General features: G+C 42.3%; 1 protein-coding gene across 8 annotated transcripts in view; it reads left to right on the top strand.

Annotated features, from left to right (window-relative positions):
- The window catches only part of MBNL2 (muscleblind like splicing regulator 2), a 150,183-nt gene that overhangs the window by 39,850 nt on the left and 96,671 nt on the right, over window positions 1-13,662 (top strand). For all 8 annotated transcript variants that reach the window (XR_002645032.3, XR_016388646.1, XM_022576905.3 and 5 more), the window contains exon 2: window positions 10,462-11,237. Coding sequence is in view for 6 of the 8 variants with exons in the window: in XM_022576905.3 (XP_022432613.1) it covers window positions 11,064-11,237 (174 nt within the window). In the remaining 2 variants the exon portion in view is untranslated. The remainder of the gene's footprint in view (window positions 1-10,461; window positions 11,238-13,662) is intronic.

The following is a 13,662-nucleotide window of genomic DNA, read 5'->3' as shown; positions in this document are numbered from 1 at the left end:
AATAACTGAACAAAGTGTCCACGACCCTGTCCAACTCTTTCTTTTTTTCTCTCCTAGATATACACACAGATGTAGATATTGATATGTGTATCTCTCTCTCTCTTTTTTCTCTCTCTCCCATTTTAGCCAGTCTGTGGTTTTAGCTATCATTTCTATGAACATTAATTCCAACTATGTATCCATGACCACGACCCCTATGTCCCGTTTACAACTTGCCTCCACTCCCCAACATCCTTCCTCCTGGGCAAAGCATCAGTGTTCTTCTGCCCACACAGGACCCACATTTTGAGGTCCTCTTTGACAAATCTCTTTCCTGCACTCCTCACTCCAAGTCCCCCCAGTCTACCTTTTTCTGATGATTTTACCCCAGCCATGATATGGAATCACCCTCGTCCTTTTCCTTCCCACCCCTGCAGTATAACTTTGGGCCTGGATTACTCCTTTGCTCCTGGACCATTGCTGGAATCGCCAACCAATGTCACCACCTGCGAGCTCTTCTAATTCTAGTGCATCCTAAGTGATCCCCCAGTTGGGGTCTTGTCTAGAGCTCAAGTGCTCCCCAATATCTACCAGAGTAAAGATCCTGATAGTTTATAACTGAGCCTACTTCCTCAGACTAACTCAGCCTAAGACCCTACAGCACTATTCTCAATGGGGACGACACCACTCCTCATAGAGAACTTTGGAAATTTAAAGGAGCATTTTTCCCCCATTGTCCTAATGACCAGGCAACCTCTCTGGAATGTAATGGGCTGAAGTAAAGGATTTTGACATCTTGCAATGAATACGACTCCCTGGGAGTAAAGAACTAGTCTGTATCTCATGAGTTCTGAGTGTCCTCCTGGACATTCATGTGGATAAAAATCCTGTTCTGGGGGATCTGGGTCAAGATCTTAACTGTTTCATGTATTTGCATGGAGTGTTTTTTTCTGATTTCTTTTTTATTTTTATTTTTTGGACAGTCAGTATAACTGAATTTTTCAAGCATACAACAACAACTGCGTAAATTGAGTCAAGACTGTTCTTTAACTTGTTAGGAACTTTAACAGGACCTGACTGGCATCTTTAAAAGCCACGTCACCTGTCTCACCCATGTCAGTCTGCATTGTGCCCGTCACACAAAATAAGGTGTGAACATCCGACCACTTCATTCTGTCTTCTAACATATTTGTGCCTAAGCGTGGACATTTTAAAACACACATTATTTATCTTATAAATAACGACTTCCTTTGATATCTTAGTTATATTTCAGTTATGACAATATATTGAGTCTTCTTCAATGTGTACATGTTGGCTAGATTATTTACGATTTTCATCTGGTGGTGATAAAAGTTATGTTTTCATCTGGTGGTAATAAAAGTTATGTTACAAAAATTTTGTCAAAGGAGGGGGCACTGGTCTTTGTACGTGTACAGGCAGATGAACTAGGCATTTGTCTGGTGATAATAGAGAGAGAGAGAAAAGGGAAAAGGTCAGCTGAAAAGCAGTCCTGGCCACCAGCAGCTGTGGCTGGGAAGGAAATGGAAGTTCTGGGAAGAATTCTCTGGCATTCAGGCCTAGGTTGCAGGCTGCAGCTCGATAATTGTTCTCACTGCAGCCACTGGGTCCTGGACATCCAGGAAACCGGTAAGTGCTGTCAGTCTTAAATGGTATCTAATACAATTGCTTTTATTCTAATAAGAGCAGCTCCTAACTGAATGATAAATGTTTAGATAGAAAACACAGGCGCAGTGAAAAAACATAATTTGAATACAAATATGTGTTGAATATATTATATCTGGCTGTCGTTTCAGGAGTATGTTTAGAAATCTCTCCTCTTCTAATTGAAGAAGGGATTTCTTTTTCTGCCTGTTCCTGGAAACTACAATGAAAATGGGCTGGAAATTTTCATGCATTAAAATGATTTCTGGATTTTGTGAATTTTTCACTTGTACTTTAAGAGACAAGGTCCAAGAGGAAAATTTTTAGTGGGGGAATTTCTCCTTTTATTTCTGTTATTATGAAACATTGGCTTATCTGACTTACTGTGTGGCTTGGGTGCCCCGGTGTTTAATTTCCTCTATAGAAATGTATTTGAAAGTATATTCAAAAGAACAAGTACCATGTGAAATGAAGACATGCTTGGTAGCCGTGGTTCTTTCCCTGCTTAGAATGAATGAGTGTTTGGAATTAGTTTTTGAAGAGCATCTATCAAAGTTTTGTCTAACATTCTCTGAAGGACTTCATACTTTGTACCACCATCAAAGAAAGAGACTTTCTACTTGCTTTAAGTTACACTTCATTTGCTTTACAGAAATGTCTAACTCTTAGTGAATAGGAGTCCTTTCGACCTGTGCGTGTATATGTGTATGTGTGTGTGTGTACATGAACACAAATTTAAGGAAAGTTGATGCCTTATCTAATGCTGATAAGGGTTAGACACCAAATAGAGAGTCCTTATAATATACTACTAATTATATTTTGGTTGCAATACATCCATTTATGGTTTAGGTATTTCCAGTCTCCACGATCCCAAACAAGGAAACTGAGACTCAGAGAGCTTAGGTGACATTTCACAGCTATTCGGGACAGAGGAATGACTGACTGGAATCCAGGGTAGAAAACTTTGTTCTTACCCCTAACCCATGCCAAAGTTTCAAAGCACTATTTCATTTATATTTCCAATAAATTTTAAAAAAATCTTAAGGTGTCTAGAAAGAAAAATCTTTTTAAGGACAATCACTTTTGCTGCTCCCTTCACTTTTTTGCTTGGAAAAGTCAATGAGGTTCTGTATTGCCTTTGGCAGTTGGGACTGCTTTCATTTCTGTATTTTTATTGGTCCTCCGGGGTTCCCATGGGAAGGTCCCAGTCGGGGACCTCTTCTCAGTGGCTGTGATTACGGAGCAGGGTTACACCCACTCCCGGGGGTCAAGTGGCTTTTAGCCCAGTTCTCCAGCCTGCGCTGCTCTGGGTTCCTCTCCAGTCCTGGCGTTTGCATCTGACACGCAGGATACAGGGAGTCAAGGACTGAAGGAGAGAGCATGTGGAGAGATATTTTAAATTAAGCTCCAGAAATAGAGCTGGAGACGTCAAGCCACTCACAGGAAGGAAGAATCATTTTTCAACAATGTGTTTTAAGAATTGAAAGATTAAAAATACAGTACTTGTTTTTCCCTTTCTGACTTACTTCACTCTGTATGACAGACTCTAGGTCCATCCACCTCACTACAAATAACTCAATTTCGCTTCTTTCTATGGCTAATATTCCATTGTATATGTGTGCCACGGCTTCTTTATCCATTCATCTGTCGATGGACACTTAGGGTGCTTCCATGTCCTGGCTATTGTAAATAGAGCTGCAATGAACATTTTGGTACATGACTCTTCTTGAATTATGGTTTTCTCAGGGCATATGCCCAGTAGTGGGATTGCTGGGTCATATGGTAGTTCTATTTTGAGTTTTTTAAGGAACCTCCATACTGTTCTCCATAGTGGCTGCACCAATTCACATGGGTAAGCTGGGACGAAGTGAGAGAGTGGCATGGACATATATACACGACCAAATGTAAAACAGATAGCTAGTGGGAAGCAGCCGCATAGCACAGGGAGATCAGCTCGGTGCTTCGTGACCACCTAGAGGGGTGGGATAGGGAGGGTGGGAGGGAGACACAAGAGGGAAGAGATATGGGGATAAATGTATATGTATAGCTGATTCACTCTGTTATAAAGCAGAAACTAACCTATCATTGTAAAGCAATTATACTCCAATAAAGATGTTAAATATATATATATACATAAAAAGGGGAAAATTCATGAAAATGAATTACCAAAATTAAATAAATAAATAAAGGATTAAAAATAGGAAATCCAAGATTCTCCAAATTAGAAGTTAGGAAACTCAAGGAGAAATAGTTTCTTTATGTAATTAGATTTATGCAAAATAAAATTAAAGGCATCCCATAAATTACTTAATGGATAATAAGTCCTTGACTGTCTGACTCAGAAATCGGTTTGTTTTGCAAGGATCCTTTAATCAGCTCTCTAGGAGGCCGCTGTCTGGCAGACAGCTAAAATACCTTAGATGACCAAGAGTTGGCTGGAGGAGCTGTGTGCTGCGCAACTATTTTCCTTAAGGCGGTCTTAACGTTTTAATCAGTCTCCGTCTCAAGATTGGACATGATTGACGTGTTTCCCTTCAGAAATGTACAAACTGGCTACAAAGCGTTGGCAAGGTGAGGACACCTGGGGTGCACAGCCCGGGCTTGTCTGAGGGGCGTGGCCTGGGGCAGGTCGCCAGGGTGGTAGAGTGGAGGACCGTGCTTTCCAAACTCACCCTGTGACATCACAGAGTTACTGTAAGGAAGGAACGTGCACAGCGAATTCTTTCCTGCAGTCAAAAGTCACAGCTTTCTGAAAATCTAACACCTAGAAGAGTTTTCAATATGTTTTGAAAGATGAAGCGTCACGTAAGTGAAGACCCTAAAAAAAGCGCGGGATTACTTTGTCCTGTTGAACAGCAAGTCCTTTGGCATTTCAGGAAATACTACAGAAGCTCCTTCTTTATCCTTGAACTTCAATCTTGCCTTTCCTTTGAAGATAAGTCCAGCAGTGAACCTCCATATTGGTCATATCTGGTGTCGGGGCTTTACACAGCAGCCCCTCTGTGGAGAGTTCTGGTGTCACGCGGCTGAGGACCAAGCTGCTGGCCACCAAGGACCGCCAGCCCCCTAAGACGGTCCTCCCTCAGACAAGGGCCCTAGAAACAAAGCCCTATTTACCCCCACCAAAGGCCTGCTTCATCCTGAACAAAATCTGCAAGCTATGAGACAATCTATTTTTCAAATTCTCAGAATCAAGTCTTAGCGGGGACAAATCTCTCAGGTGTTTCCTGTGTCATCTAGTTTTATTTTGTTTTGACTGATCGGAAACACAGCCACTGGGAGAAACCCTCAGCCAGCCCTCCCGCAACTGTTTGTGTGGGAATCGGTGACCCCAAGACCCTGTGATCGACTCAGGGTAGATCTTGGTTCCCTCAGCAACCCAAAGGATGCCTGGCACACAGGAGGGTAGCAAGAAATGCTTACCGCAGTGCTTGTCAAACTTGAGAGTGCTTCAGAGTCAGCCCTGGAGGGCTTGTCAAAACACAGATTGCTGGGCCCTACCCCCAAGACTTCGGACCCAGGACCTCTGGGCTGGGGCCTGAGAACCTGCATTTTTAATGAGCTCCCAGGGGCTGCTGGGCCTGCTGGCCCACGTATACTACACTTTGAAAACCTCTGGCCTAAAGATTCAGGGTTTTGAAGCTCAAATAATTTATCTGTGGGGCAGCTCCTCACCCACACCCCCAGCTTCCTTGGCAACAACAGGGTAAGCTGCTGGCACTCGCTGGAATTTTCCTACAGGATAATACTGAAACTCTATTCAGAGCCTTATTCCCTTAGGTTAGGCTTTGGTCCATGTTAAAATGCAAATGCTCTTTGGAGGAGGGTCAGGAGTTTATTGGACAAATATTCGTTGAGCATATTCTAGATACCAAGCACTGAACTGAACCCTGAGGATTTGAAAATAATAACAGTCTATTAGATACACAGGAGCTTATACTGATAAATCAGTATTCACAGTTCTCATGAATTAAGGAATAATGATGTCTACTCAAAAATAATTACCAGGCAGTGTTAAAAGACGGACTACAGAGAGGCCATCAAAAGGGGAATGAAGGGGACTTCCCTGGCGGCCCAGTGGTTAAGACTCTGCGCTTCCGATGCAGGGGGCACGGGTTCCATCCTTGGTCGGGGGAAGTAGGATCCCACATGCCGTGTGGTGTGGCCAAAAAATTTAAAAAATAAATAAATAAAATTAATTTTAAAAAGGGGAATGAAGGAGGTCAGGCTGGAGCCCCGCTTCAGGGGGCAGGGCCGGTGAGGGCTACCAGCCTGGTGACTCAGCAGAGCCTCAAGGGCAAGATCATACCCTCCTCTGTGAGGGGCTTAGAAAGGCAGGAGGGGGAGAGAACGTGGGGTGCCTGAATGCCTGGAGAGGACAGGGGAAGGGAATACCTACAACGGCCAGAGAAATAACTGGGAACAAGTGCTTCAGAGATCGGCCCAGGTTCTGCCTGGGAAGGAGCTAATGGGATAGGATTGATTGTGAAGCTGGAAATAAAGCTGAAGCACAACTGAAAAGCAGCGAAGCAAACAGAAGCAAAAGCAAAGCACTGGGAGAAACTTAAACAGAAAACACTGGAAAATAATGGGAGCAAGAGACCTTGCTTCCCAGAGCAGCGCAGAAACTTCCAGGAAAGGCAAATGGCGCCCGGCATCGAATGGGTCCAAAGCTGACACCCGTGGCAGCTTTTTGAGAATAGAAAGACGTGCCCTCTCCACACAGACACATTTTAACAGGGAGCCCTCTGGGCAGGTGAACTAGAAGGTGCCACCCCCTGCTCCCCCCTCGCCCAGGACGCTGGGAGCTTACTCAGCAGCTGTGCTCCCACCAAGGCCTCGAGCCAGATGGACTCCCCACCACTGCGACCAGCATACTGGGACTCGGCATCACACCCAGGGTGACCGCCGGGCCCTAAAAGTGTTTCATCTACTTCTGGGTTGGTAGCAGCTGGAGGAAGACAGCAGGCTCAGGCCTTTGTAGTGACACTGTGGGATGTGTACTTGGGGCAACTCCTCTGTGGGTTCCCTTCGGCTGCAGAATACAATGGTCTGAGAAATGAGGGGCGCTCTGGATAAGAGGCCCCGAGCAAGCGCCCCGTGCAGTCAGCTCTTTGATCTGCAAGGTACCGTCCTGCTCTCAGAATCTGTGGCTGGAGCAGATCCACCCCAGGCATGACCCCAGTCATTGATAGGGAACGACTGCAGAGAGGAAGCCTGGAAGTGGATTTATTCAATAAATATTTATAGAGCGGCTCATCCTTTCATCACCTTGCTTTGGGACAGCTCTTGACTGTTCACAGAGTGTTTTTACGTTTCTTCTGTAGTCAGTCCTTCGTGGCAGTAACCATGTAAAGTAGGTAGGAACTATCATTAACATCTTACAGATGAAGAAACTGGGTCTCAGAGAAATTGACTTATTAAGGTCATATGAAGGAAGCTTGGCAAAACAAGGGCTGGAACCTGGCCCTTAGGACAGGGTACTTTCCACCATTCCAGAAAGTGCTGTGGCTAATAGAAGAAATGCAAAAGCCCCTACAACAGCGCCATCAGCAGAAATATAATGTAAGCTACGTATATAATTCTGAATTTTTTGGAGGGGAGCTAAAAAGAAGCAAGTGAGTTTAATTGAAATAATAATATTTAATCCAGTTTGTTAAAAATATTATCAATTCACCATGTAGTAAATATGAAGCAATATCAATGAGGTGTTTTCATGGTTTTTTTTTTTTCATACTAAGTCTTTGAAATCAGTGTGTATTTTATACTTAGAACACATCTCAATTAGGATGCTGGATTTTTATTAGAAATACTTGATCTGTATTTAGATTTCATAAAATTTACAACTGAAAAGTAGATTCATATATTCAAGTTGGCCCAAGCATACTTAAAAGTTTTCCGATAAGTAAACTGAGGATCCGTTTTTAAGTTAAATTTACGTTAATTAAGAGTAAATAAAAGATTTAAATTTAGTCCCTCAGTGACGCTAGCCATATTTCAAGTGCTCAATAGACACGGGTGGCTAGTGGGCCTCCCAGGAGCCTCCAGTCTGGTAGACCCGATATGTAATTTGCTCTATGTGTTGGTTAATTTAGTCTTGTCCCTTGATAACCATGTTAAAGGTTGGTCTTCTCCATCCTTGCCCATCCTTGCCCATCTCCTTCGGTGGCCTCCCGTGACCTCAATTAAATCTATTCTCACTTCCTCATTCCCACAGCTGCTTGCTGTGCCCACTCCGGAAGATGGAGGTTGTCATGGCCCAAGAGAGGTGATATCTTTGTAACAGTAGCTCGGTAAGGTTTAGGATAGAAACAGAGAAGAAGCTGGGAGAAAGAGTGGATTCATGAACGGTTAGGACAGCGATATATTTAGGTGCAACCTGACGAGCCTTGTGGAACATTTTTGACTTACACAGGACTCTGGCCATCAGAAACTTGGTTCCTCTGTTTCCAAAAGCAAGTCCATCTTGATAGAGTCTGACCACCTAAATTCTGGTTGGATTTTCATAGTAGGAGAAATGGCACTCCGTTTCTCCCAGAGGGAAAAAAATGTCTTCTTATCTAAAAGTATAAGCAAAAGTGTACCCCATTCACTGGATTGAGTTAAGAGCATTGTTCCTGTGTGGTTTTTAGGAAGGCTTGAGTAATGATTCATTTGCCATCTGTGCATGAATCTGTGTTTGCCTCTTTGTTTTCCTACACGTGACGCATCGGCCAAGACTGTGCTGCTTTGACGAAGAGCATCTCCTGCATCTTTGCTGTTCTGTGACCCCATTGGACCCAGGTCCTTGGGACTCGGGGACGCTGCAAAATATTTGGCAAATATGAACTACGTGTGTCCAGCCCCTCATTTTGTCTCCACATTATTGGCGCCTCAGCTCCACTGAACACACAAGCAGAAATGTTTCCTTGTCCCTTGCTTCCCTTGCTTTGTTCTCACAGGGTTTAGAGGTAAGGGTTGAGGTAATGAGGGTGCAGGTCCAGGCTGGTCGGTGAAACCCGACCCAGAGGCAATTTGGTTATTAAAGTCGTCTTCTTAAACTCTTGAAGTTAAGATAGTTGATGTTAGCTGCTGGGAATGCAATCCTGCCAAAAAGACAAGCAGGAGCCTGTCTGGCCCCTCAAATATTTCACAATGGGAAGCTAGGAACGTGTCATAGCTTTCCAGGTTGCCAATTTCCTTAAGTGCACATACAATTATAACTCATTCAAACACTTCTACTAACAAGTCAGAGAAGTATTGGGATGAAGGAGCACCTCCCACTAGTCCTGGGAGATGTCCCGCTAAATAAATGATCCACAATCAGATAAGCTTGAGAGACGCCACTGCTTCTCTTCCCCTATCAGAGACTCATCCAAGGCCGAAAAAAGCCCTCTTGCAAGGAAGCCTGTTCAGCTCGGTTTGCCTGGAGTTAACTAAACTTAATTGATTATGAGACTGACTTTTTCAGGGAACACTTGTGAATCGCTCAAGAATTATTGCTCTCTGAACTTCTATGGTACATGACGATTTTAAATAACCTACTTCCAGCCTCCATTAAGTTTTTAGTTATAAATATTTTAGAAGGCCGTCAAGGCTAAGCAAGTATCTAAGGTAGCCCGTGGCGTGTCCAATATATAAAAATGACCAACTTCTGATATATAGTCCTCCATTCATGCTTGACTCAGTAATGCTAAATTTTTAACGTTTTAATAATTTCATAACCCTTGGAGATATTAAAAGAAACTAATCGTGCTGATCTTAGAAATCTGAATTGACTTGTTATATTTTTATTGTGTTAGATATGTGATTCAGCTCCAGCATTCCACAGAACAGAACATTCTCAGATTGTGACTCCGTTAAAATCTAAACTGGACTCAGCTAAAATGAACTTGCATTCATTCACTTAGTCAGTGAGTCAGTCATCAGTTAAATCAGTCGAGAAATAGTTTTTGAGGACCAAATAGCCATGAACTAAGGCCCTAGGGAAACAGAAATGGAATATGCAAACTGCCCTTACCCTCTGAGTGCTTACAGCCTAGAAAGGAACACTAACATCACGCAAGTATTAAAGGCAGAGAGGGGCTTCCCTGGTGGCGCAGTGGTTGGGAGTCCGCCTGCCGATGCAGGGGACACGGGTTCGTGCTCCGCTCCGGGAAGATCCCACGTGCCGCGGAGCGGCTGGGCCCGTGAGCCATGGCCGCTGAGCCTGCGCGTCCGGAGCCTGTGCTCCACAACGGGAGAGGCCACAACAGTGAGAGGCCCGCGTACCACAAAAAAAAAAAAAAAAAAAAAAAAAAAAAGTAGAGAGAAAGTATAAGAGATCTGAGAATAAACATCAGATCTACCTTTCCCTCTCTAAGTTCAAATCTCTGTAAACTAGAAAAGGATGGAAAGGGTAAGGAGCCCACACTTCATCCAGAATGACAATATCCTTATTATTTAGGAGAGTCACATCCCAAATGATTGGTTACAGCATTTCCAACAATAAAATCAATGGCCTAAACGTGAAATTAATTGGAAGTCACAGTTCTAATACACTGTTTTGGCGATTAGGCACATTAGATTGAATTGTTTCAGAATGCCTAATTATTGTGTCTGCCACACTCGTCTGTTTGAGTCATTCCTAACTTTTGGACTGCTGCCTAGATCAGTTCTGCAGTACAGTTGCAGTTTCGCATTCTTTTCTCTCTTTTTTAATGCGTAACTTTCCTCACTATATTCAAAGCTCAAAGCTCTAAACCGCACTTTCGCAAATTCTAGATAAGAGCCAAATAGTTTGTTAAAGTGTTGATTCCATTGAGTTTGGGCGTAAGTTGATATTTTATTTGTGTTTTGCAGGTTCAAGATTTAAAAGTGCCTGTGTGAAGTCACTTTTGCTGGAAACCACAGCCCAGGAGCTTTTGTGTTATCGTGTTTTGCTATCAAATACACATTACCCTGACCTTACGAGTGGATGAAGATACCTCAATTGTCTGGCTTTGCCAATTGCTTGATTTCGGAATTTTAACAGGTGAAAGGAAAGAGCAATCCTGCTAAGATCTGAACATCTAAGTGGCTTATTTTCCAGCATCGTCAATAGCTGCGAGCATCAGAACTAAATATTCTCCCAAGGAGTGCCATGATATTGAAGTCACTTTATTAAAAACAATTGTGTCTGCAAAACGATCAGGCGACTCGGACGTTTGCAGCCAGAGATGACACTGAGCATGCTTTCATTGCGGCCCGCAGTCTTCGAGTGGGGCATATTGATTGATGAGTGACCGCCTGCCGATAAATTCTCTCCTTACTCTGTTTCCCGGATTGGGCTTCTTTAAGCAATTTGTCACTTACCTTCAGACTTACATGTGGGATTTTTCACAGCAATAGTTTTGGAATCATTGGAACTTGATTTGATTTCATCATTTAACAGAAACGAACAGGATCCAAATTATTTTCTCATCATGGCTTTGAATGTTGCCCCGGTCAGAGATACAAAATGGCTGACCTTGGAAGTCTGCAGACAGTTCCAGAGAGGAACGTGCTCCCGTTCTGATGAGGAATGCAAATTTGCTCACCCCCCCAAAAGTTGCCAGGTCGAAAATGGAAGAGTAATCGCCTGCTTTGATTCCCTAAAGGTAAGAGAATGTATTTTACGTGTCACATCAATGCCACACTGGACTTTCAAATGGAATATTTGTCGTTGTACTTTTACAGACGTTTAACAATCGATTTTACATCCTGTTTTCTTACTTGTGGTGACTGTTGGGAGATTTGCACTCAAATTTTTTCATATCAGGTATATATAAAGTTTTTACGGATCCATGCTTAAATTAAAAATACACGGTGCTGTATTTTTGGTCTGGCGTGACATTCATGTACCCAAGAGTTTTAAATCAAAGTCTGGCTTGTGACAACTGAGGATAAATATTTTATTAACGTTTGATCTTCTGGAGGTTATACAAAGGTGAAGAAATTGAATGTGTCACTTTTATGTGCCAGTTATTCTGATTCACCTCTTGAAGAATTTTCTACTCTTGTGGCTTTCTTTCTTGACCAAGGGTTTCCTAAAATACTTTACTTAATAGGTTTTTCACTCTCTTTGACAATTTGTCACGGCTAACAGAAATTATTAAGTACACACGCAGTACTTCTTGAGAACCTACTTTGTGTAAGTTAACACATAGCACATCAGAGAAGAAATGAATGTGATTCAAGATGGTATCCTTGGTGATCTCACTGTCTGGTAGGGAAAACACAGCAAATGGCTACAATGCAAGACAGAAAGGGACACGGGCCCTAAGAGAAGGATAGAGGGCAGACTTCTATGGGGGTCCATAAATGGGAGAGCTGGCTTCCAGCTGATTGTTTCAAGAAATGTTTTTGGAGGCTGTGGCACCTGAGTTGTATGCCGAGTTTGGTGGAGCCTGGGCTTGAAGAAATGGGAGAATTATAATGAAAGATCTAATTGAAGGAAATGGGGATGCCTTAGCCCATAATGCTTTGGGGTTGATTTTGCCCTAAGATTATGGATTCTATCAATCCCTGACTGTCTAGGACAGTTCTAACATCAATGGATATAGGTAAGATATATAGCTTAAAAAAAAAAAAAAGATTTGGGAAATCATAGTGCTGTGAGTTTACAAAATAGTGACCTTAGTCTTTTCTTGAGTATGAAGGGACTGGGTATGTTTTTTGGAAAAAATTCATCTTAAAGTAAAAAGACTTTTAAGTGAAAATTGAAATACAAGACTTCAAATCATATATTAAAGGGAAAATGTGTCTATATACTAAAAGCAGAAGAATGCATTTATAGCTCAATAGAATTATTTTAAGGATTAAAATTTGAAAAATTATAGATATGTGATTTACCTCAATAGCTACTCCATTTTCTTTCTTTTTTATCTTTTTTGTCTAAGTTTATTAGATTAGACTTTAAAATTATAAATCATTTTGTCTACACAGAAATGAATAGATGGATAAATCACAATTCATATAAACTATAACAGCATAAGCACATTTTTATATTAGTATTTATTTTGCTTGTAGTCAAAAAAGTAAACAAAGTATTTGCTTCTATGATTATCACCAATGGAAGCATTCACTATAAAAAGCAGTGTAGATTGAAAACTAGAACATAAGAACTTTAAGATATGGAATCAGGTCAGAGATGAGAAATTCATTTTCCAGGTCATCCCCAATCTCTTCATTTTATTAATCCAACCCTTCTCTGGTTAGATATTTACTATTAAACTGAGATTTTAGCAAGTTTCTTAAAACTTTTAATTCTTGGACTTCCCTGGTGGTGCAGTGGTTAAGAATCCGCCTGCCAATGCAGGGGACATGGATTTGAGCCCTGAGGGTCCAGGAAGATCCCACATGCCTCAGAGCAACTAAGCCTGTGCGCCACAACTACTGAGCCTTCGCTCTAGAGCCCACGAACCGCAGCTACTGAGCCCGTGTGCCACAATTACTGAAGCCTCGTGCCACAACTACTGAAGCCTACATGCCTAGAGCCCGAGCTCAGCAACAAGAGAAGCCACCGCAGTGAGAAGCGCACGCACCGCAACGAAGAGTAGCCCCCGCTCACCACAACTAGAGAAAGCCCGCGCGCAGCAACAAAGACCAACACAGCCAAAAATAAATAATAATTTTTTTTAAAAAAGTGGTTTTGGTTCAAGGTGTTGGAGTGTGTGTGTGCCCACGTGATTCTGAAACGCACGATTTCAGATATTATGATGTGATAATGTACAGGACAGCTTCACACTTTAAGAATTCTTGGACCCACCAATTATACTTCCTGCATAAGAGATCCATTTCCCTGTCATGACTTCTACTCTCCCTTGTAAATCAACCGCTTCCCCTTTGTGGCCTCCCTTGACACTATTCAGACCTCCATATGCAGTTGATTCCTCTAAGTATGTGTCCTTGCACAAGCAAGTAAGTTTCCCAAAGGCAGGATTGTGTCTTATTCATCTTTGTGCCCCAGCACCTAACGTGGTTGGTACCTGGCACATAGCAGAAGTGCAATCATAACCATTCAAAGTATGCATAAATTAAGAA

Source organism: Delphinapterus leucas, chromosome 18, assembly GCF_059928025.1.
Source record: "Delphinapterus leucas isolate spDelLeu-1000000601 "Yukka" chromosome 18, BTC_Dleu_Yukka2, whole genome shotgun sequence".
Classification (NCBI taxonomy): domain Eukaryota; kingdom Metazoa; phylum Chordata; class Mammalia; order Artiodactyla; family Monodontidae; genus Delphinapterus; species Delphinapterus leucas.
Note: the sequence above shows the minus strand (reverse complement) of the source record. Positions and strands in the feature narration are given on the sequence as shown.